This window comes from Ammodytes marinus (assembly GCF_949987685.1).
Source record: "Ammodytes marinus genome assembly, chromosome: 19".
Taxonomy (NCBI): domain Eukaryota; kingdom Metazoa; phylum Chordata; class Actinopteri; order Uranoscopiformes; family Ammodytidae; genus Ammodytes; species Ammodytes marinus.
In genome coordinates, this window is record NC_137223.1 from 20094763 (window position 1) to 20117869 (window position 23107).

A 23107-nucleotide genomic window follows, 5' to 3' on the forward strand; every position below is an offset into this window, starting at 1 on the left:
TTATTTCTGGAGGTCACACTGCAGCAGTAATACAATGGACGGGTCGCTCTTGGCCGCCTCCTTGAACTCATCCAGCGAGATCTGGTCGTCGTTGTTCTTGTCCATCTTGGAGAAGATCTTGTCCACCCTCTGCTGTGGCGTCAGGCCGTCCTCGTTCATTTTCATCATGATCACAGTGCCGACCATCTTGTAAATGGCCTGCAGGGGGAGCAAGAGAGCAGCAGATGGTTTGATTTGAGAAGAGATGGAGTGAATATCAAGAGAGGAGAGGAATGGAGGAAATGTGTTGAATGGAGGCATCGGTCTTTTCCCCCTGAACCAACATCAACAACAGCAGCAGAACAAACGGGTTACAGCTGTTTCACTGTCAGTCGGATTCAACCACTCTTTCTCCCGGATGCCTCGCAGTGTGTACGCAGATGATGTAAGATGCTGTACAAATAATGATAGGCACGCAAAGAGACCACAGCCTTTTAATTATTGATGTCCTCCCACATGCAAGAAAGGATTGTGTCTGAAAGAAAAAAAACCTGATTCTTTCTATATTTATACTGTGCCGTCAGTTTGACATTTGCATTTGCGGATGTTGTAAAGTCAACATTCAATATTTCAGGTGTTTTTGCAGGAATAATTTTTGCAGTCTAAATATTTCAGAGAACTGGAAATATAGACATATCGCACATACAAATAGAAAATTGCCTTCAGCATCGCACATGAGTAAAAATTAATGTAATGTGTTTATTGTATAATGACAAAATAATCTCCCCCTGTGCCTGACTATAATCGTATCCATCCGACAGAGACAAATGAGCCCAAACTCAGCACGGGGCTGCTCTACACATGCACGTCTGCCTCCTGTTGCTTGCTTCATGTTATTCCTGTTTATGAATAATTAGTGTCTGGTTGGGGCGCTGCAGGCTCAAGCGAACCTTTAACGAAGTGCAACAAAAATAATATATCAAAAGCGCTGCACCCTTGTGACTCAGCAGGTTTAAAAGCACACGGGCCACCTGGCGATGAGTCGCTTGCTCGCCAACTGTAGCCATGTAACAGAGCACGAGAGCCTTAAGAAAGAGTTGGCCATTTTGGGAAATACCCTTATTTGCTTTCTTATTTAGAGATAGGAAATTGAAACTACTAGGATTTGTAATTCTTTTAACTTGAGTATAATTTAAATATCCATGGTTGATTTTGAGATTTTTGCCTATTTTGCTTACACAACACGACTTCTTTCATACGCTACTTTGATAAATAATGGTATAAAATGTACATTTAGGTGTTTATATTACCAGACCTTGTCTGTGAGCATCTGTGTATTTTTCCTATACAACCATCTTTAACGTCTATTATCACAACATTAGTCTCTTTCAATACTCTGAATCAAAGATGTACATCTGAAGCACTTAAGGTGCGAACACACCAAACGCGTTGGGTGCGGTGGCAGCGTTAAAGAATCCTATTTTTGCATAGGGAACCATTGGTTTAGGTGCGATGATGCGTTAGCCGCGGTAAAGCGATGCGTTGGGCGCGGTAGCCGCGTTACCAAAGCGTCACCGTACCATCGCGCGGAGTTCAACATTTTTTACTTTTTCTGCTCCAACGCGTGACGTTTAGCCGCGTTAGCCAATCAGCCTTTGGAGAATGACCCGACGTCACGGACATCGGCACTGTGGGAGGACAACACAGAGGCTGAGAAACACCGGGGAGGAAATGTGCGAAAATTTGCGGCTGGCTGGTGACATGAAGCAACTCGGGGTTGGGTTAGAAGATGTGGGGAAAGTGAGCCAGGAGAATGGGCTTCCTGGTTAATTCAGTGAATATGTGCGGCTGTGCTTTAGCCGATAAACCAAGTTAGCACCGGTCGGATAGCATTTAGTTAACTCACCCGGTTGTGTGCGGCCACCACCTCCATATAATGAACCCAAACATAACGGCTAAGTCCGGGGAACTTTCACGACGAGTACAGCGAAGCACCGGTGTTTATGCCTATATCTACGCCAGCCCACAGCCAGGTAGGGTGCCTAGTAGGTGCGTTGGGCGCGTTGAACCATTTTTTGACACAAAATGCCCAAGCGCCAGATCAGGTGCGTTGTTGTTAACTGTCTGTTTTATGATACATTTTGCTCTCATTAACAGGACGAGATTGCATTTTGAAGACGTACCTCGATGATCTCCAGCATCTCAACCCGTGTGATCTTGCCGTCTCCGTCCAGGTCGTACATGTTGAAGGCCCAGTTCAGCTTCTGCTCAAAGCTTCCCCGTGACGTGATGGACAGCGCGCAGATGAACTCTCTGAAGTCGATGGTCCCGTCGCTGTTCTTGTCAAAGGTCCTGAAGGCGTGCTGGGCAAACTTAGAGGCGTCGCCGTAAGGGAAGAACTGGAGTGGAAGGGTGAAAGGAAAAGAGGGAGAGAGAGTACACGCATTAGTATAGTTTTCCATGTTGGTTCATTGAGGACAAGTAATGCAGTTCACGTTTAATTTATAAAACATTAGTCAATCTGAGCGCTGCCACTATCAAACCATTGCCAGACCATGTGTGAGTTTGCAATAAAAGAGCAGATTAATGAAAACAGATGATGTTATTTGGCGAACATAAGGACAGAGAACTATTTGCATTTTAAAATCGATAGACATTCATTAACTGCAGTAATTAAGCACTTCACTTTGATTTCCTATAACCATCCACTGCCTCTAAGCCCTACCTTTGCAAATGTTATCATTGGTCTGTGTGCTCGTGTGTTTGTTTGCATTACCAAACCATCTGTCCCTACTGCAGAGTGGATTATGAAGCCTTGCAAAAACGCGCTACAGTTACTGTCCATTTGGGGTCAGGGTCATGGACACACTGGCAGAGACATTCATTCTGAGAAAATTAATCCTTCAGTGACACACAACTTCACTTTGTGTCTGTATGAAAATATGAAGTGTTAGGATTATATTTCCCCTAAAAACTGTATAAATTAAATTGTATTCTAAAATGATTCATGGGCGCCACTTTTAAGCTAATTACAAACTGTACGATTTAAAAGGTCCTAGCAACGAATATTCTCACTGTGTTAAGGGCACACTTAATTTTGTGATTGATTTAGATTTAACTTCCACTGTGCATCTTCACCAGGTCAAATTTGAATCCTTCCAATACTTGGCTTATGACAAAATACCCACAAAACTAATGACCTTCCCTTCAACCAAACATTATATATTTGTAATTTTAAGCTTGTTAGCATGCCAACGCTAGATTTTTAGCTCAAAGCATCGCTGTGCCACCACAGCTCAAAATGGATTGTACCAGACCATAATTAGTTTTTTGCTCAATGACACATAAGTGTACGGCCATATGACTCTGCTGTCTATAATTTACTGAATATCGTGAATCATGTCCGATCAAACTTGAAGCTCCTCTGTGTGTTGGATGTTCATATCATCTGTGTCATCACTGTCTCCCTGAGCTACAAGCACACAAGGTCACAGGTTAATGCAGAGACTGTGTGGATGCCTGCTCATCATCTCCTGTAGACCATGAACCCTGTAGGCAGTCACTCTATTCATTAGATGTAACCTTCCACTTGACCTCTCGGGAGGAAAAACTCCTCCAGCCGATGGGTAATAGTCTAAGCCGAGCGCGGCTGCTCTCTGAGCTGGTGTCGCAGCATTCATTAAGGAACTGGAAAATATATATGTTTTTAATATTTATGCTAATGTTACGTATATTATTTTTCTGTATATTAACTATACATTTAACAACTTGTCATAAGCAAAGAGAGATTATATTAATAATAATAATATTTTCTTACTCTTGTCTGCATTTGGTCATGAAACAACTCAGATATGGGGGATATTTTGCACATCCGTTTCTTGAGGCAGGTGCACATAGGAGAGGAAAGAGCAGATCCGAAGAAGAATATAACTTCCACACACTGTCCAATTTGCAATACAATAGTCTGCCACGTTTGCTGCAACGTTTCAGTGCATGGAAAACGTGAAAAGGTCTCTAGCACCGAACCGTTGCAGCAAATAAACAATTTTTGATGGTGACAGAGTGTGCGGAAGTCTATATACTTCTTCGTCTTCACCAACTCCTGAGGGAAATATCTGGCTCTTTAACTACTGTTCCACTATGTTCACTCTCTAGTTGAAAAGATGGTGGGTTTTTAGAGTGTTCTTAAGGGTTATTATCTTTGGCCCCTATCACAAAGAGCAATTCCTATCACATACCACTGTTATTCTATCAATTATCAGCATAACAATGTTAATTATTCTAGCTTTAAACTCCCAAAAAGAAGCCAGAACATTCAAGGCAGTTGGGAATATAATCAGCCAGTTAGATGCATCATGCGATCCGAGGTACATGTGCTTTTGTTCCCGTGTGGTAAAGTACTGTTGTACTGCACTGTGTCCTTGCCCCGGGCTTTGCAGACAGTCTCTACATACAGAGCTGAAGTAGAAGGCTGATTGGCCTCTTCTAAGAGTAAGCGCGAGCAAACTGTCTGCATTCACAATGGGGTGTGTGTGGTCGAGGCCATGAATCTGAATGGGAGTGGGGCGGATAGGATATTGAATGAGGGATAAAGAGAGGGCATAAAATGCCTCGTTTCCACCGAGTAGAGCGGGTCGGATCGGAGCGGTTCGGTCCGGGTAGTTTGGCTTTTCATTTGTCAAAAGTTGGGTAGGGTACGGTTTAAGCGCATCTAACCGCTCTGAGCCGCGGTACTCCTCCGTTGGGGTACCAGCCGCCTGAAAGGGTGCCGACAAGGCGGAGCTACACATGCCGTCTGTTTATTGGTCGAAAGAATAATTTCCGCCGTGTGTAGTCACCTCGGCAAGAGTGAAGAGAGTCTTATGTTTTGGCGATAATGTGAGCACAGCACTGTTTATTGTGTGGTGTTTTTCCTCGTCATTAAATGAATCAGTTGGTTACACTGTCTCCCACTGCTACGATGTCACGTAGACTTGCCGCAGCCAGCACTGTTCGCTCACTGTCTGTATCAGTTGCATTGAGCCGTCTCTGTGCATTTATGCTCACAACAACACGGGGGGAATAAATAAAGAAGCGGCTGGTTTGACCAAGCAAAAACGAGAGACCGCTGGCTTGACCACAGTTGTTCCACAGCCCGATAGTTTGACCCATATTCTGGCGGCGGCTATCGCAGTCCAGCCTAAACCCGCCCTACCAGTAAGGGTAGGGTCGGCGGTGGAAACATCACAAAATTCTTAAGAGTGAGCTGTCCCGCTCTGACCCGCTCTACTCGGTGGAAACGAGGCAAAAGAGAGAGAGCAGAGGATGAAAAGGATAAAGAAGAACGGGTTAGATGGTAAGGCTTTGCTAAAATAAAATAAATAAGGCAATATATCGTGATTATTATTATCGTGATATCTGGAAATCCAGTTCCAAAAATCGATATTTTTAAAGAGGACATTTTTTGTGTTTTAAACGTTTTGTAAACTACAACACCAGCTAGATTAACCAGCTCAAATGAAAGGGTGCCATTCCTGGTGTTGTGGCAGAGTGTAACCTGGAAGCAGCATGCATGACAAAGTTAGAGCGGCCCATTCCAAATACAAAGCGGACCATTGCAATGTGCATCGTATTCGCAATGTATCGTGATACATCATATCGTGTCGCATGGTTCGTGATGCGTATCATATCGTGAAGTCCTTTTCTATACCCAGCCCTATTGGACAATGAGAGTTGTTGTGGGTTGCAAAATTGCCAATCTGGAATAATGTCCCACCCATTCTGCTGCAGTAGCAGAGCTATCGGACTGCAGTAGGAAGTTAATAGACAGGAGAGAGAGAGAGAGGGAGAGAGAGGGACAGAGAGAGGGAGAGAGAGAGAGGGTGGGCTGAGGACAGAAATGAGTAAAGACAGAAGAGTAAAAACAGGAAAGATGGAGGAGGGAGACCTAAGTGAGTTTGACAGCAAATGAGCCCCCCCCCCCCGCCCTTCTTCCGCCCAATCTAGGTTCCCGCAGAAGCCAAACTAATTTGAGGAAGAAAAGCCCCCTCAGGACTGGATGCGAAGCTGCCAGGATGAGTGGGACGCTGCTTGGCCATTTCTGCACAAATACAATGTGGCGACTCCCTTCTCCATAAGTGCTGCCTGCCTGCTGCCCCCATATGGCCCTGCCTAACCCGGCTCATCTGCACGTGGGAAGGAAGAGTTGAGGCGAGGAAGGGAGGGAGGGAGAGGTGTCGGGGGAAATGATGCGGGTGAGAGATGCTGATGATGGGAGGGAGGGAGCGCGACGGAATGCCACTGCGGATCCTCGACAATCTGTTATGAAAGTTATGAAACACTCTCGCTGCGTCCCAACACCCATACTTCCCTGCTATTTATTATGACAGAAAAAAAAACATTTAGGATGACCCAATACATATGGTCAGCTGCAGCATGCTTAAAAAAATAGATGCCCTACAACCGGTCGTGAAAATCAGCATGCTTTTTTTGCCGACTCACATGACATCGACTGACTGTCCGAGTGAAAACAACCAGCCATGCAACGGATATATATAAGCAAGAGGCAAGTTCAAGGCGCGATGTTATGATGAAATAACAGAGTAGAAGAGTGTCCCAATTGTGTGCCTACTGCATGCAAAGTGCGTTCCCTTTATTTTTATGGTCAGTAGAATATAGAATAGTTAAATGAAAGTGAATGCAATTTGGAATGCAGGGTCTGTTGTGTAACAGCGGGGAGAAGGAAGACGGAAAGTGGGGCAGGGCGATAAGACCGTGAAACACCTCCATCTCATTCTCTCTTTGGTTCATCTTATCTGTCTTTTTCATGGGTAAAAGCATTGGCAGAGAAATACAGAGCAGCTGCCGAGGACGAAAAAAAATAACCTTCACTAGATTGCAGACAATTACCACTATGCGACCAAAAAAAATTAGCCAGTCAGGACCCCCGCAGCCGCCGTTTCCATTGCCTTTACAGCTACGGATTTGAGGCTGTTGAGATTTCCATTAAGCCTTATTCCCTCTCACAAATTTTGGCTGGCGTTTGCCATTATGGCTGTTTGGAGTCTGCCATCAAAGGACAGGCCGCAACGCCAGACCGTTTTCTTTCCACCACTCAGGGGAGAGCCAGGCCAGCAGGCGCAGCTGGCTTAGGGTAAGGCTAATGTCGCTGCGTTCTGTTTGTGTCAGTGAGTTGTGTGTCGAGGCCGAACGGATACTGTACCCTCGACAACCAAGCTCCAGGCGCGCACACCGAGGTACATGACCCCAAAACATGCTGCCGTGAAAGAGGACATTAAAGCCTTTGTAATCAGCCTGCAAGCTGGCACTGGTGCTGATCCAAAACCTGGGAGTGAGAGGATGGGAGCAAAGGAACATGGAAAGAAAAAGATAGAGAAAGACACACCCCAATTCACTCTTAAATGAAGGCCATTTCACAGTAAGCGAACAGTGACTGAGTGCGTGATCCTAGGGCAGCTTAAAACACAGAGGCGCGATTGGAACGGCAGCCCTCCAACGAGAAGCTTATCGGTACAAAGTGACAAATGACTTGTGTATGGTTTTAAAATAACTCGGCAGTTAGGCAACAGCAGTGTTTGATCCAGATTTGTGTTGGGGTGCCCTGCCTGTGTGCTGCCAGCTCTTCAGATAACAGCTAAGCCGGACCGACATCATGTAGCTTAAAGAGCTTCCAGTGATGAGCTCGCAAGGGCCAGGATTCCAATGTGATGAAGATTTATTTACGACATGCTCATTCTGTTGCAGTTCAGAGAGCTGCAGATTGCTTGTAATGGGATAACTGTTATCTGAATACTAACAAAATACCAAAGTTGTTTGAAGTCTGAGGACATCTCCCAGTCACAACCCACTGAGACAACCTGCTGTCATAAAGAAATATGAATCAGACTTACAGTATATACTGTTTTGAGCTACCATTTACTTTCACAGCCATTTGTTTCACTAATTGTTTTTTTTAAAAGATATTTTTGGGGCATTTTTATGCTTTATTGACAGTACAGAGAGACAGAGGTGAAATGGGGCAGAGAGGGGAGTGACATGCAGAGGATGACCGCGGGCGGGAATCGAACCCGGGTCTGCTGCTGGGCCCGGGCCGGGGAGGGGGGGGGGGACGCCCTACCAACTGAGCTAAGGGCCCCCCCGATTCACTGATTGTTTTGTCATTTAATAATTTCTTACTTAGTTATAAAAATCAATCAATTTCGGGAGTTGAACGTTCACTTAGAAAGATTACTTTGATCAGCAGTCAAAACATCTTAAGGGTCACATATTGTGCTCATTTTCAGGTTCAAAATTGTAATTTGGTTTCCTAATAGAAATGGTTTTCATAGTATGGTGCTCCAAAAACCCTTGATATTTCTCACAGTGCCACTGCTGAATCTTCTCTTTTCAGCCTCCATAGCGCCTGTCTCTTTAAGCCCCGCCCTTCCAAAATCTGCTCTGATTGGCCCTGACTTTAACTGCAGGTTTGAATATAACTCTAGTTAGATTGGAGAAAAAGATAGGGGAGATTTTTCTCGTACGTTGGGAGTCTCTAGTCACACCGGGGGGCATATACATTTTGAAATTGCATTTTTCATAAAAAGTCAAGTTACTCTTAGATTTCAGTCACACCTAACACTTCTTCACACAGAGGAGGACTTCAAGATACAAATCATTCACATAACTTCTGTTTGTAAGGTCTTTCTTAGAACCTTTTTATTATAAGGAAGAAGGCAGGATGCTTTTTGGTAGCACTGCTTTCTTTTACATTGGCATCTTACATCAAGCATCTTACCTTTTCTTTTTTCAACAGGCACAATTATGTTTGTATTTGGTTTGCACAAGTATAAAAACATGAAATGGTAATCCTGACCTTTAACATGAATGTCACCTTCCTCGTATTTTTTGTGAATCCCCAGTGCTCGGGAACACAATTCAGTTACTACACGAAAAAGGCGGACTCCGCAACTGCCACTGAAAGCTTCTACAGAGAGAAATGTATAAAGGTAAATACGTTTAATGGTTATAGGTGAAAAGGGGGGCACAAGCATTGTCAAAAATGGGGTTTCCAATTATTATTATAACTTCTGATCCATTGATTTTTACCTAATTGAAGATCCAGCAGCTTCTGTATACATGGCTGCTGTAATAAATCACACCGAACAAAGTAGACAGGAATGCTGACATGCTGCAGACCTCTCCCTGTCTATCCTATCTCCCATAAGATGACTCAATGAAGGGCTCATTCATGTACTCACTGTTCTATAATGCCTGCCCTGGACCGCTGCCACGGTGATGCCATGCTCTTCTTTGGACCTTTATTTTCAACTGGTGGTGTCTAAATCTAAAATCCATATCTTTCTGTTGCCCTTGCTGCTTCAATAGACCTAATAGGGTACCCTCTTATAACCTATATGGATGGCTTCTGTTATCATTATCTGCAGGACTAAAAAGAGAAAAAACGAATCACGTTGACCGCTCAGTGGTGACCAGAACTGGAACATCAGAGAATGGAATAGAATAAAATACAATACAATAGATCTGAGCTGTTCATCTAATAGGAATTTATGGTCTCGAGCCTTTGAATATTTTCAATCAGCTTACATGAAGCCCACAAGGTCATCTCTCCTTTCTTAAGGGTCGCACAGGCACTGCCTCAAATGTTATCAGCAATACGTAGCGGGTTTGTCATTTGTCATTTATACGCAGCCTACAAGCACAGGTTTTAGAGGTCAGTCTGAGATTGCAATTTGATCCTTCAAGGGATCCTAGGTCTATATTTCCATGTAAGCAATACACTCAGAAATGAGGTCTAGGCTTTCGCTTGTTTCGTACGGTTTCTGACATTCCATAGTGGCACCAGAGGGCTGTGTAAATAATGCCTTATGTTTCATGCATCCCTTCGCCAACATTGTCAGATGCATTCAAGCCTATTTGGAGAAACACACAAAAAGGACCCTGGCTTGACAGTGCTGGCTGTCGCTGTATATGGCTGTTTACATTACATCATCAACGCATCGCTTAGATGCAACTTCACCGAGCAGAATGAAACGGCTTGAGAGGAGGGGTAGAGAGAGGGAATACATGCATAATTCATTTATGGGGTATTTACACTATGTGTGTGTGTGTGTGTGTGTGTGTGTGTGTGTGTGTGTGTGTGTGTGTGTGTGTGTGTGTGTGTGTGTGTGCAGGAGAGGGACGGAGCCTGCGTGCGCTCTTATATAAACCCTCAGTGACATGCCAGGCGACAACAAAAACTTAGCCAGCACACTGCTGTAGCTGCTACTGCATCCAAGGCTCCAGGCTCTGCATATATAGAAAACACACACACACACACACACACACACACACACACACTGAACCCCCTCTGATCTGTACAATGCATTTTCAATCATCTGTGTTACTTCTCAGGTGAGTGTCTGCTGTGAATTCAGTGTCAACAAGCTTGCACTTCTCTTGTAGACATATTAAAAATGATAGTCCTTAAGATGCCACAAACATCCATTTTTGATAACTATATCAAATATGTATGTGTGTGCGATCCGTTGTCAATGTCAGTAGTATGATTTCTTTTTCGATATCAGCCTCACTATTCACAATACACTCTTGGAAGACGCAGCAGGCTGCACTGAGCCAACTCCTCAGCAAATCTTCACACCTTTCTCAACATCCAAACAGACTGCTGTTGCTCGTGGCATGATGGGAAAAGACACATGAGTTTGATCAAAACAATGTGAATGTTTGGTCGCTCTGTTGCTGACAATGTAACTGCATTAAACTGCACATCAGGTTACCATGGTAACCATTGAGATGTTGCAAAATCAATCAGGACTGAAATCTTAAAGAGTACCTTCCGCACCACATAGAAAAGCCTTTTTTTCTGTTGTGTTACGTATTTGTAGCAGTTTGATAGCAAGATACAAACAAACTAGTCTATTTCCTATTTTAATAGCTGAATCAATGGTATTGGAGTTGATATTGAATAATATTGTTAGGTTACTGACAGTCGTGTTGTATTTGCAACCATTTAGCCAACAGTTTGTTGACATGTTTGTAGTTCCTTACAGCAAGTAGGAGACCAGTGACCAAGAGGATATTTAACCTGCTTTGAATGCTGACTGGATATACAGTACCTGCTGTCCATTAAGAAAGGTTGTGTGGGGTCGGGCTAAATCCTGGAATGCACACCTTCATTCAGCCTGTGATTTAACGAGTACTTTGGAGCATACCTATCTTTGACCCTGGTTAATGTGTGTGGTTACCAAACACCCATCTGGCAGCACTAACTCTGAATAAGGTATTTGGAGTGGAAATGACAGCCAAACAGTAGATAGCAATGTTGAGTTTGGAAAGGTGTTTCATGCCTATACAATCCACCAGAGCAATTGTTCTGCCTTTATGATATGGACTCTGATCTACATCAGTTACAGAAAAGAAGCCAAGCAGGGCAGGAAGCAGGGTGTGGCTTACGGCTGTCTGCCAGGCTGGCAGGTAAACCTGAGGGCAACCCTATGCTCTGAGTGACACAATTCAAAGCCAGGCCTAATATCAGAGAAATAGGGAGGGCTGGTTCGCTTTGTCTTCGCTTAAATATCATTATTTACATTGTGCCTTTGTTTGACATAACTGATCAAACCTCCTTGCCTTGGCTATTCCTCCTCAAGCTTGAATTCATTCAATCATGTCTGAGTCGGTGCATATATGCATGATGTGTATGATAAAACCTTGTACTTGTGAATATGCATGCAAATGTGTTTGGGCTCCCTGCTGCCTCAACATTATGTCCAACTGACTGGAACACCCACAATATGTCTAAATCGTTCACATCATCTCCCCCATATTTAAACAATTTTTTTAATGTACATGATCTTAATTGAGCAGCAAGCAAATAATACATCTGTATTCTCATTATACAGGAACTCAGTTACCCGACAGGCATGTGGTTTATTTTAAACAAACAGCTAAATGCTGAAAGTAATTAGCATTGCTCATTGTATAGTTTGATACACTATGTATTAATGTAAAACAAGCTTTCTCCTTCTCTGCCTCTCTATCCACTTCTCACAGGTGTTGGTACCTTGCCCACTTTCTGCCGACTCTAGGAGTTTGCCAGAGGGGGTAATTGCATTTGTTTTTTGTTTTGTTTTCACATAACCTCTATGTCTCTTTTGCTTTATATTTCTCATTTGCGTGGTTATTAAGTCTGTCAAATTTGTTTTAACTTGCACCAATCATTTCTGAAAGCAATTTTGAAATAAAGAGTATTAAAAAGTGTATGGATATATTCAATAATAACTTCATGTTGAAACCTCTACCGCAATGTGAATAGGTCAGTCCAACACTTGGCTCTCAATAAGGACTGGTAATCATGTAGATTGGTGAAAAAAAAATAAAAAATCTTATTTATCTCCTGGAACATCAACATGCTCAGTAGGATGCTCAGTTCAACAGTGAGTAGCTGAGACAACCTCGAGGGCAAGTTTAAGTTCTTTGTCCTGGTCTTTACAAAGCTCTAGGTACTCGTTGAATGGTATAATGTCTCTACATGTGTGCATACACTTCAAGTGGCCCCAGTTATTACAGTAGTCTCAACTTACCGCCTTAGTATATAAAAAAAGCATATTACCTCTGAATTATTGATCAACAACATTTAGTTGTTAAAGGTCCCATATTATGCTAAATGCACTTTTTAAATGTGTTCTAACATATCCATGGGTCCACGGTGTGCCTAGAGACTGCCAAAATATAAAAAAAAATAACAATCTCTCCTTTTCTCACTCTCCCCCTTTCTGAAACCCCCACCCCTCCCCCCCAATATACTCCAGTCAGAATTCTCTCCGTTTCTGACATCAAAAACTGGAAAGCCAGAAGCTTCCACTGTGCAGCCCACACCCCTATTTCTTATTGGTCCACGGCCCCGAGATCTTCTGGAAAAATATTCCTTCACCCCCATGTTGTTTGCTTGTTGCTAAGCGACAAGATGCCTGTAGTACAGCAAAGCATGGTGAATGTTGCATAATCCACTCATTTATCTTAACCACAGCAGTCTATTAATGCCTCGTTTTTAATAACACAACGGATAGGAAGCTACTTGTGGGTTTTTTCAAACAGTAAAACTGAAAGAAATGTTTTTATTGGTATTTTTGCCTGACTGGTGTATAGCTATTAGCTTTGGGGCAAGCATTCAGCTTTTGCTCATAAAAACATATTTCTATCCCCCACACCAGTCTGGAAATGCCTCGTTTTTAACAGGACAAAGGATTAGAAGTTAATAGTGTAGAAATCAACTTTGAAGATAATTTTTTCACAGATTTTAGTGGAATTTTTAGCCGGTAGCTCCCGAGCTAGCTTCGCAGTAGCCACCATCTTTTGCAGCATTTTTATTGTGAACATGCCGTTTCCATTAGCTTGGAAACGGCAAGTCAGTGCATCTGTATGAACATAGTCTTTCATGTAGACAAGGATAGGTCATGTCAAACTGTTCAAAGTGCGTTACTAGCTCTAGACTTGGTTCTTCTCATGGGTAGGCTAACTGCTAACAGGCCCAGCAAATACGTCATCATTGTTTACAAACAGACAAGAGGGCGAGGCGTATCTGGCTTCGCTTCTGGACAGGGGGCGGGGGCAGCTCAAAGATTGTATATTTACGAGGGGAGCTGCAGCTCTTTTTAAAAAATAGGCCATTGTGAGATTAGCTGAACATCAGCACAGTACAATAAATTATCTGAAAGTTTTTTTCAGCAAACAATTAAAGAAAAACGTATTAGGGACCACTAAGACCATATAATATGGTGTATAATAGAACCGAAAAGTGTATAATATGGGAGCTTTAAATTATTGTGGTGCAGAGTAGCTTCTTGAATGAGGTGATTTTAATTCAGTGTATTTGGAGAAATAAGCTTCCTGTAAAAGCTCATTTTGGGAACCTGGAAGCCTTATTATCAGATACACTGTACCCAAGGGAAATTAAATCTAAAACAACAAATTGATATAAAAAAACTTAACTAAAGTGCTTATTTAACTGTTACGATCATATAGATGCAATTACAACACCATTTGCCCTATAAGCTGTAATGTTGTATCATTTTGCGGCACAGCAAGTCTTTATATTAGCTTACATCGTTCTAACAGTTTCGCTTCCATTCCGACCTTCTTGCTGTCCCTCGAGAATTGTTTCACTCTGTCAAGCAGTTAAGTCGTGTTTAGTTATGCAGATCAGACAGCTGGGTCAGTGGGGACAAATGACAAGACTGGAGAGAACAAAATGTCTGAACAAAAGTCAGTAATGAGTGTCAGGACTTAAATAGCTTAACAGTCATTATGGTAAGTGGTTTATTGCCTTGACTGCAGTAATGCTAATATTGTGCACATGTAAAGACAGTAGTGCAGGGGTGGCCAACCCACGGCTCGCGAGCCGCATGCGGCTCTTTGCCCAGCTTCGTGCGGCTCTTCAGTTCATATCAAATTATGTGATTATAATTTATTTATTTTTTTATAGCCTACTTTTTTTTGTGTGGGCCTATGTGTGTGCATGTTCGCAAACGTTTCATGCGGCTCTTACGTTCGTTTTACATGTTGTCTATTATTTCATTTTTTATTGTATTAATGTGTAGGCCCTATGTGTATGCCTGTTCGCAAATGTTTAATTGAGGACGCAACATAACGTTCGCAAACGTTTGGTGCGGACGCAACATAAAACTGCCCGCTCAGCTTGGAGGGAGGTTTTCCGTGAGTAAACTATTTGTGTCAAGTTCGTTCCGAAACAGAGTGGGAGAGTTCATATTTTTTGTTGAACGTTATGCCAAGCCATTCTGCCTTATATGCCAGGTGTCATTTGCGCATTTCAAGGCTTCAAATCTTCAGCGCCACTTCAGCTCTCTCCATGCTAAAAGTAAGTCCCACAAAGCAACATGCAAAGTAAGAGAAAAACGCTATTTTAAATTGTTATATTTTTGTTTGTGGACTTGGTTGAACTGAGAGTTTGTGTGTGAGGCAGTGCACACAATGTTCATTGTTGAAAATGACAGCCCTGTCGTCTTTAGTCCAGTCCTGTCATTATCACAGGGGCGGCCTTAACGATCTGGGGGCCCGTTTCAAATCCTAGTGTGGGGTCCCCTGTTTTTTTTTTTTTTTTTTTTTTTTTTTTTTTAATAAATAATGCTTGTGCATGCATGTGCAAGCTCCCCGCGAAAATAAAAACGCCCCCCCCCCTGAAATCTTACTGGCCACCCCAGTGGCCCCCCCAGTTCAAATGTTATTTTTTATTTTCATTTTATTTTTTTAATTACATTTTTTTCCTGATATGTATCCTAGTTCAGAGATTATGTGTATTTTTTTTTCTTTCTTAACTTTTTTTGATAGGTAGTTGCCAAGTTCATCACACAAACACTCCAATCCACTGATATGAGATCAGTTTGCAATTTTCAATTACTAAATTAATGGTAGGACTGTGGCCACTAGAACTGGTCTCTGGTCAGCAAAGGTCTTGAAAACAGCATATCCATGCATGTGTATAGGCACGTGTCCTAGCAGATTTTTGAAATCTGAATAAAAAAATTAAAGTTTGTAGTTAGCGAGTGTAACATGTTCTTAGCAAGGGCAGACTTTCATAAATAAAGGTTTATTTTTCTAGCAAGATATTTGGTCAAAAGCTAGTGGTCATCCGTCTCTCTGTCCAGTTGTTAGGCATCTGGCTGCTAGCAAGTTATGTTGTCTTGCTAATTTTACTATTCATCTGAGCTGAAATAAATATTGACTTTTTCCTTTATTATCTTCGCGAGAATGCACCAGAATGCTTAGATTACATGTTAAAAACACAAAAAAATCTTCTGGGGGGGGGATGCCCCCAGACCCCCCTTCAGGGGTTTAGTTTTCTGACAAACATTACAATGGATACTAACATGATTTGGGATTATAAATCATCTTTGAATTGGTTGTAGAGCATATCACATGCTATTCATTCAGGGGTGCGATGGCCACCCCACTCTAACTCTGTGGCCCAGGTTGGCCACCCCCAGTCAAAATTTCCTGGAATCGCCACTGTGTGTACCCGTGTGTACGATGTGGCTCTTTGCAGTAACACAGTAAACAATGTGGCTCTTTGTCTCTGACTGGTTGGCCACCCCTGCAGTAGTGCCTGGTTCCCTTCAAATCGGAATAAGGGAGGGTTTAAAAGAGTTCTTTCTTTGTTACACTAGTCCTCGTGAATGTGTCGAAAACCTAAACATTACTTGGCATTGGCGAACAGGGCTGATGCTTAAATGGCTCAATGATTCCCAACAGATAACCTACGAGTGGGAAAATACCTCAAACTTAAATTTACTTAAAGGGGTAGTTTGGAATTTTGGACATAGGGCCTGATTCCCAAGTCAGCCTGAGTGTTCTTTATCATTGGAGACTTATTAAAGGGCTTTTCTGTCTCCCTCCACATGTAAGTCAGATATCAGGCTAATAGTGATTTAGTGTCTTTCTCATGGGTGCGTGCTAACTGACACAGTGGCTTGAACCCCCTTGTTAACCAACTGAAGGTCATTCTCACTACCACCACCGTGGGATTTGAACCGGCACGGTGAGACTAATAGCTTTGTGGCCCGCTGCCTTCACCGTTTGACCATGATAACTGATTTATTCTGTGCTAATGGTTGTACACAGCTCAATTTGAATATGATTTCCCACCAGAATAGACTTTGTTATACTACTTTGTGCATCGTAAAGCCCTCACTTACTTCCATTTTCTACCTTCTCACACTGCAGCGGCGGTGGGACTGAAAGTTTCTAACTAATTCAATTACAACTTCAAGGTTCAAAGTGAGACGTTGGGGGCCATAGAACAGCGGATAGGTCAAAAGCAATATAAAATTCAACCATCTGTCCATTTGATCCCCTCTCTCTGTAGCTATATAGTTCTAGTTCTTTTAGAGTATTCATGCGTCTGTTTTCTCAGTTACAGCTCAGTTACGATGAATCTTGTTTGAAAACACTGACACAGACACTCACAGCAATTAACACCAATTTTCTCTTCTGATAAGACGGAAAAACCACTGTTTGTCTTTGTGAAAATTACAGTCTGCTAATTCAGTGTCGGATTCCCCTCCCTCTGTGCTTTCTAGGCATTGTTAACGACCTACTATCACAATGAGCGAGCTTTGCCGCTAGCATTTGTTTGACTCAAATGATCAGCTCTGAATAAAGAGTTAGGATTGTTTCTTTATCAGAGCATCTCACAAAAAAAAGTCTTCAAGTGAACACCAACTGTTCCATATTGCTAAACCACATAAACAGAATTTCTCGTACAGTGCTGTGTGTGCCTTTGTTGTGACAGCCATGCAGAATAGCGTGAGAGCTTCTGAGATGGCAAAAGCTATTTTTAGTTTAGGGCAGCCACAAGCTCACTTGGACAGAGAGGAAGGGAGGTAAGAGAGGAAATGGGTAAAATGAGAGATGGAAGAAAAGAGTTAGAGATGAGGGAAAAGGGTTGGAAAGAGGAAAATTGAGAATAAAGTGGGACAGGAGAAGATGGAGACAAGTAATTGGAATGTAATATTATGAGGGCACATTATGGCCAGGACTGTATTTGTCTAAGAATGGGTTGCTTGTCTGATTATTTTTTCAATTGATTTTTCCACTTGAAGCTTTAATCAAGTTGTTGTGAGTTCAATATGCACAATTATTCAACCACTGCCATTTCTCAAGTCTATATCATCCTTTATCAAGCAAGTTAAGCACACTCTGGGTGGTACGTTGAAACTGATATCAGTCTCACAGCGCATGTCCATATGTTTATTACATGAAGAGATGATAGTGCTATAATGCAGTTGAAGGGTGCATGTGTTTAAAAGCTAAGGAATCTGTGGTGCTAGTAATATAAAAAGGTCTTGATCAAAAAACTGTCCATCCAAATTATTACATAAGGATTTTCTAAATACAGTTCTAACACTGCATCTCAATCTCTTCTGTCTCCTGCGATCAGGCGACATATGTTTCCTCACAGAAACGGGCGGTTGGCCAGATGATGTCAGTGTCCATCCTTTGCTTCATTTACCTTCCTATCATTCTGCCCAGTGATCTGTCTGTTTGTCTGTCTGGGGAGGCGATATGGGACTCCCCAGACAGCACTGCTGAATGGTCAATGGTGCGCAACCACACCGGTCAACAGCAAAAGCCTTGAGGCTATGTGAGCAGGATTCAACAGAGCCGGATCCATCCATACATCTACATCATTCAGGTCAGCATCTGACGTGTGTGTGTCTGTGTGTGTGAGCCAGAGTTACAACATCATAACATTCTCTCTCCATCATATGGCTTCTCATTCAAAGCATAGGTTTCATATCAAAATGTAATATTTTTCCCAACCTTGTGCCTGATGATGCTTAACTATGACAAGTGAATTCAAATGTGTGATGAGAATACACCCTCTAAACATTATGCACCTATTCAGAGAGGTTGCAGAAACCATGACAACAACTGCAACACAAAATTGAAATATCAGAAGGCTTTGTGTTTGTTGGTGTTATCCTGTATTTCCATTCATGTGTCCTCCATACCAACAGTAACAGAGTAATATGAGTAGAAGAGACTGTGACAGATAGTTGCTGTGTATAGCAACAAACACAATGAAGTCCATTATACTGACGCTGAAACGCTACCTCATCACAATAACAACAACAGAACACCAACTGGCAGGAGACCAACAGTATTGATGCTTGTTTCATGTAAGTGTCAATCTCTACAACAGAACTTATAAAACAGAGCCAACAGGATGTGTTGTGAATCACTGTTAAATGTGCATGTTCAAGTGTATTTTTTTGTGTGGATATCTCCGTGTTGCTGCATCAAGCACAAAAGGGAAAAAGCAGTGACAAAATGCATCACCTTAACATCTCAGAGACTGCCGTTATCCTCTTACAAATGGCTCCCAAAGCGGCAGGCGTGTCAGGGATGAGAAATTTCACACGCAGTGGCATGCAAGCGCTCAAGTGTGATTTGTCACTCTTCCATTTTTATTTCACTGTCTTATAGTGAAAAGCCACCGGGAAACAAGAACCCAGGGGAAGTGGGTTTAATGATCCTGTGTGGTTTGACCAGGATTTATGAATAGTGACACTAAAACCAAATGGATGAGGCGTTGTCATATTAAAACTGCAAGCTGGATATTGAGAGTGATGTGGAAGTGATTTCTGTCAGTATCATGAAAATTGTCTTGCTCTACACGTGGTACTAATGCAATTATGCTTGTAGAAAAACATCAAACTCAGTCAGTCTTAAGACTCAAGCACACATCCATTGTAACCTTGAACATCTCAGAAGCAGTGTCTTTGAAAACTTAATCAATATTGATATAAAGTGTTGGTTAGGCCTACTAGGGTCCAGTCACAGGACGCATTTCAAGTCAATGCCTCTATGATCAGTTGAATCGCTAGGGGATTTGCTTGCTCAATTGTAGTGATTTTTTTATCGAGCAAATTAATGCTGTTGACAAATAGCAGAGCCAGAGGGTCAATTATGGTCGAAGTTATTGTAGCTTTTTAGCGGTGTTGCCTCATTCACTTTTATTCATCCTCTTCTGGAGTGTAAACAGTATAGTTTTAGACAGTTATGAGACAGGAGTCGATATCTATTGAATAAACTGGTTGAACTTATATTGTCCCTTTAATGTACAAGCTAACTAGCTTGCTAACTAAAAACTTGCAAGCTCACTACCTCTCTTTTCAATGTACCATATCAAGGACAAACTGGTAGGGGCAAGTAAACAGGCCAGGACAGATCGAATATAAAACAATTGGTGAGCTATTGTTACTGCCTAGCGCTGAAATGTTACTGGCTGGTTTGCTAGTGATTAGCTGGTCAGCTAGTTTACGAGTTTTGGTGACAAAGAGACCTCTACTTTGAGGGACAAGCGGGTGAATTTTGCTGTGTGACCGGGCTGGAACAAAGTACTGCATTTGAGTTTAAAAAATTAAATACAAAATATGCGTTTTTTGTTTTTCCAAAGAAAATACTTAAAAAAAAAGCTTTGGTAGATCTGTTAATTCTATTCAGAAAAAAGTTATCCATCCATCCATCTATTCAGCCTCTACACCACAGTGAGCGATAACTGATTACTTTAATTCATATTTTGCATTTAAAGTACTTATTTCATGGGAATTCAGATTGTGTAATTATCTGGAAACCATTTCACATACTTCACATTTCCCCATCCTAACTTCTATTTCCATTTATATCCCGCACATTTGAATCCAGCAGTTGATCGAGATTACTATGTATAAGCAATTTGAATGTTTAAAATAACTAATATTCATTACTTTTAATTAGTTATCTTATAATAACCAAGTAGCCAAACTATGTCACACTCCTGATCAAAGGAACCTGTAAGGAGCCATTATTATAAAGAAATACTGTAGGTTATGAGCTACACTGCGGCATCAACTATGAATATTCCAGGCGGCCCTGTGATATCTGTTATTTCCAGCCGACATTCTACACCAGCTTTCATCTGTTGGCCTGTTTCTTGTTCATGCCTCTTCCTCTCAGCTCTCCCTTCTTTATCACTTTCTTTTCCGCTCTCTCCCTTTTCACAGCCTAAAGGATAATAAGCTCTACAACGCAGTGGGACAGACGGAGCACAGAATGAAAACAAGGACATAACAGCATGTATACTTCCAAACAAAGCAGTACATTTAGTCCAGGCAGGCAGCCGTGTGGAGCTAACACTGCATTTAGCATCCTGGCAGGGAGGGTGGGGTGGGGGACTTCTGGACATTTGCAAATGTGGGGGGGTCGCCATCCCACTACACATATGAACCCACCACCACCACAGAAACAGGCACATACGCGCACACACACATGCCCACCACACACACACACACAGTCATTCTTCACAGGAACAATCTGTCCCGTTATTGTGATGTCGCAGCGGGGCCGATTTCCCACTTATCAGCCTTCTGGATTTAAATAAAGCCCTCTATCACTGATACACTGTTGCCTAGAAACACAATAGGATGCGTCAATAATAGGATTTACCCAGGAGCCTACAAGACCCCTTTAGATCTGAGCAGTGTTGGCCCCCTTTGTGCGGCTGCAGATTTTTCCGGCCCCTGTTGCTCGTAAGTGAGCCGTGGTATTGAGCTGTAGAGAGATAGTAGGGGATATTCCCTCTGATTTATTTTGTCTTTTTGCTCCCCTATAAGAGCTGCCAACTTCTGTCTTATTTCCCAGGATTCCAGGTTTTTTTCCCCTTTAATTCAGTTTAGTTCTGAAAGGATCTTTTAGGAGGTATAACTTCAACAAATTGGTCCAAATGGAAGAAGAAATTCCCAGTGCTGACAGGTGCGTTATTTTTTAAATAAATATTTTTTAACTTGGCAGCCGAACCTCCACTTTTTTATTTTCTATCTCTCTTTCTCTTCTGGTCTCAGCTAATGCATGAGATCTGATGGCATTTAGAGGAAGTGCACCCATGACCCCATTGCCCATGCGTGTCTTATGTAACATGTAGCAGCCCCCCCTCTAGTTATGAGGCATTTCCTGGCACCAGAGATAAATGACGAATGCCTATTCTTACACTGCTCAGAGGCCTTTCTTCCATGAGAACTCTTAGGGAGGTTAAAGAATACAGTACAAGATGCTGAGATAGACCTAATGTAACAGTAGACTTGGGACATACAGTATAATCAAGTGTTCTGTATTATTAATCAGATAAGCGACTTAGCAGCAACGATGGCGCATGGGTTTAACTGTGTTTGTCAAGTTTATTAATCACGCTTTTTATTTTTATTTCAAGCGTGGCTTCTTCAAATTTAACGCCCCCTTTTACCAGAACCAGATCGGACTTAATCAGGTCAGTCAGGGCTTCCTGTAGGCTGGTGGTGCTCAACTTAAGGCCTGCTACATATATGTCAATTTTCCTTATTTTTTACTAGAAATTAATACATTAAGGTTCAGTCACAGCTGAAATATAAAATGTGTCTCTTTCTGTTTCATGAAAACACACTTTCTTTACTATATTTTATAAGCAGCAGACAGTAGTATTAGTTATAATAGTAGTTAGTCCTAGTAGTATGAATATTAGTTGAAATATAGTATCTAATATCTTTAGCCACTAATTGTGCTATTGTATCACAATCTCTCTTTTATTATGAGATCATTGTTCTATGAATGTGTTCCTGCCTGTTTTGTAAGACAAAAAGATGGAATATATTCACACTTCTCAGTCAGAGGTAATGAGATACGGTAGAGTACATATTAGCATGAGAGAATAATCCACTGGGTGCCTCTGATAACTGCCTCTCTGTTGGTTTTCTGCCCAGATACAGGGGAGGCGAATGGGAGGATGGCAGTGGTCTGCTTAACTCGTACCTCAGTTTGCAATGGGAATGCAGTTTCCCTCAATGGTTTTTAGTGGTGATTGAGAATGTATTTTCTGTGACCTCAACAAACAATTAATATCTAATGTGGGAGAACCCAGTCCACTGAGAATGCTTTTTGTTGGGCTTTGTGACATTAACAAACACATAACTGACACTGATGCCTCTGTTAATTATGCTACTATACTAATACCAAGTTTACTGTTGCCTTTGGCTATTACTGAATTAACTATAATTACTACAATTATGACAATTACTCTGGTAACAAATACTACTCGTGGATCCTGTCCAAGTGCAAAACATTGAACAATTTTATAGTAATGTCTTGCGAAATAATGAATGCAATACAGACATTTTAGCTTTTTCAACCCTGCCATAATATGTTAACAAAATGTATAATGAATTCAGCAGCGTTCTGTTGAACTCATTATTTTCTATCTAACTGCTCTCCACTTCTGCTTTGTTCCACTTAATATATCAAACCCAGACATGTTCTGCATGAGCTGAGTCGGCACAACCCTAATTTCACTATAAAATAGGACAAAAAGCGACATCCCTAGTGTGTGTGTGTGTGTGTTTGTTATCCACCAACTGAAAGTGTGTCATGGTAGTCTAACCTTGACATAGAGCTGCTGGAACTCTTCCAGGTTGAGCCGGCCGGTGGGACAGTCCTTCAGGAAACCCTTGTACCACTGCTTCAGCTCATGTTCATTAAACTCTGTGTTCTTCACCAGGTCCTCCATCACTTCAGGGGTCAGCTTGCTGTTCTGTTTCCCCATTTTGCCTGC

At 42.0% G+C, this 23107-nt stretch overlaps 1 protein-coding gene across 2 annotated transcripts; it reads right to left on the minus strand.

Annotated features, from left to right (window-relative positions):
* Positions 1–23107, minus strand: vsnl1a (visinin-like 1a; the record flags this gene model as incomplete). 2 transcript variants are annotated; one of them, XM_080048373.1, is made up of 3 exons in its annotated part: positions 1–198; positions 2163–2378; positions 22937–23107. In XM_080048373.1, the coding sequence occupies 3 exons, from the start codon at positions 23096–23098 to the stop codon at positions 1–3; spliced, it is 576 nt and encodes a 191-aa protein (XP_079904499.1). The 2 variants fall into 2 exon arrangements, with proteins under 2 accessions (XP_079904499.1, XP_079904498.1); XM_080048372.1 differs by lacking the exon at positions 2163–2378 and having other exon boundaries at positions 22937–23098.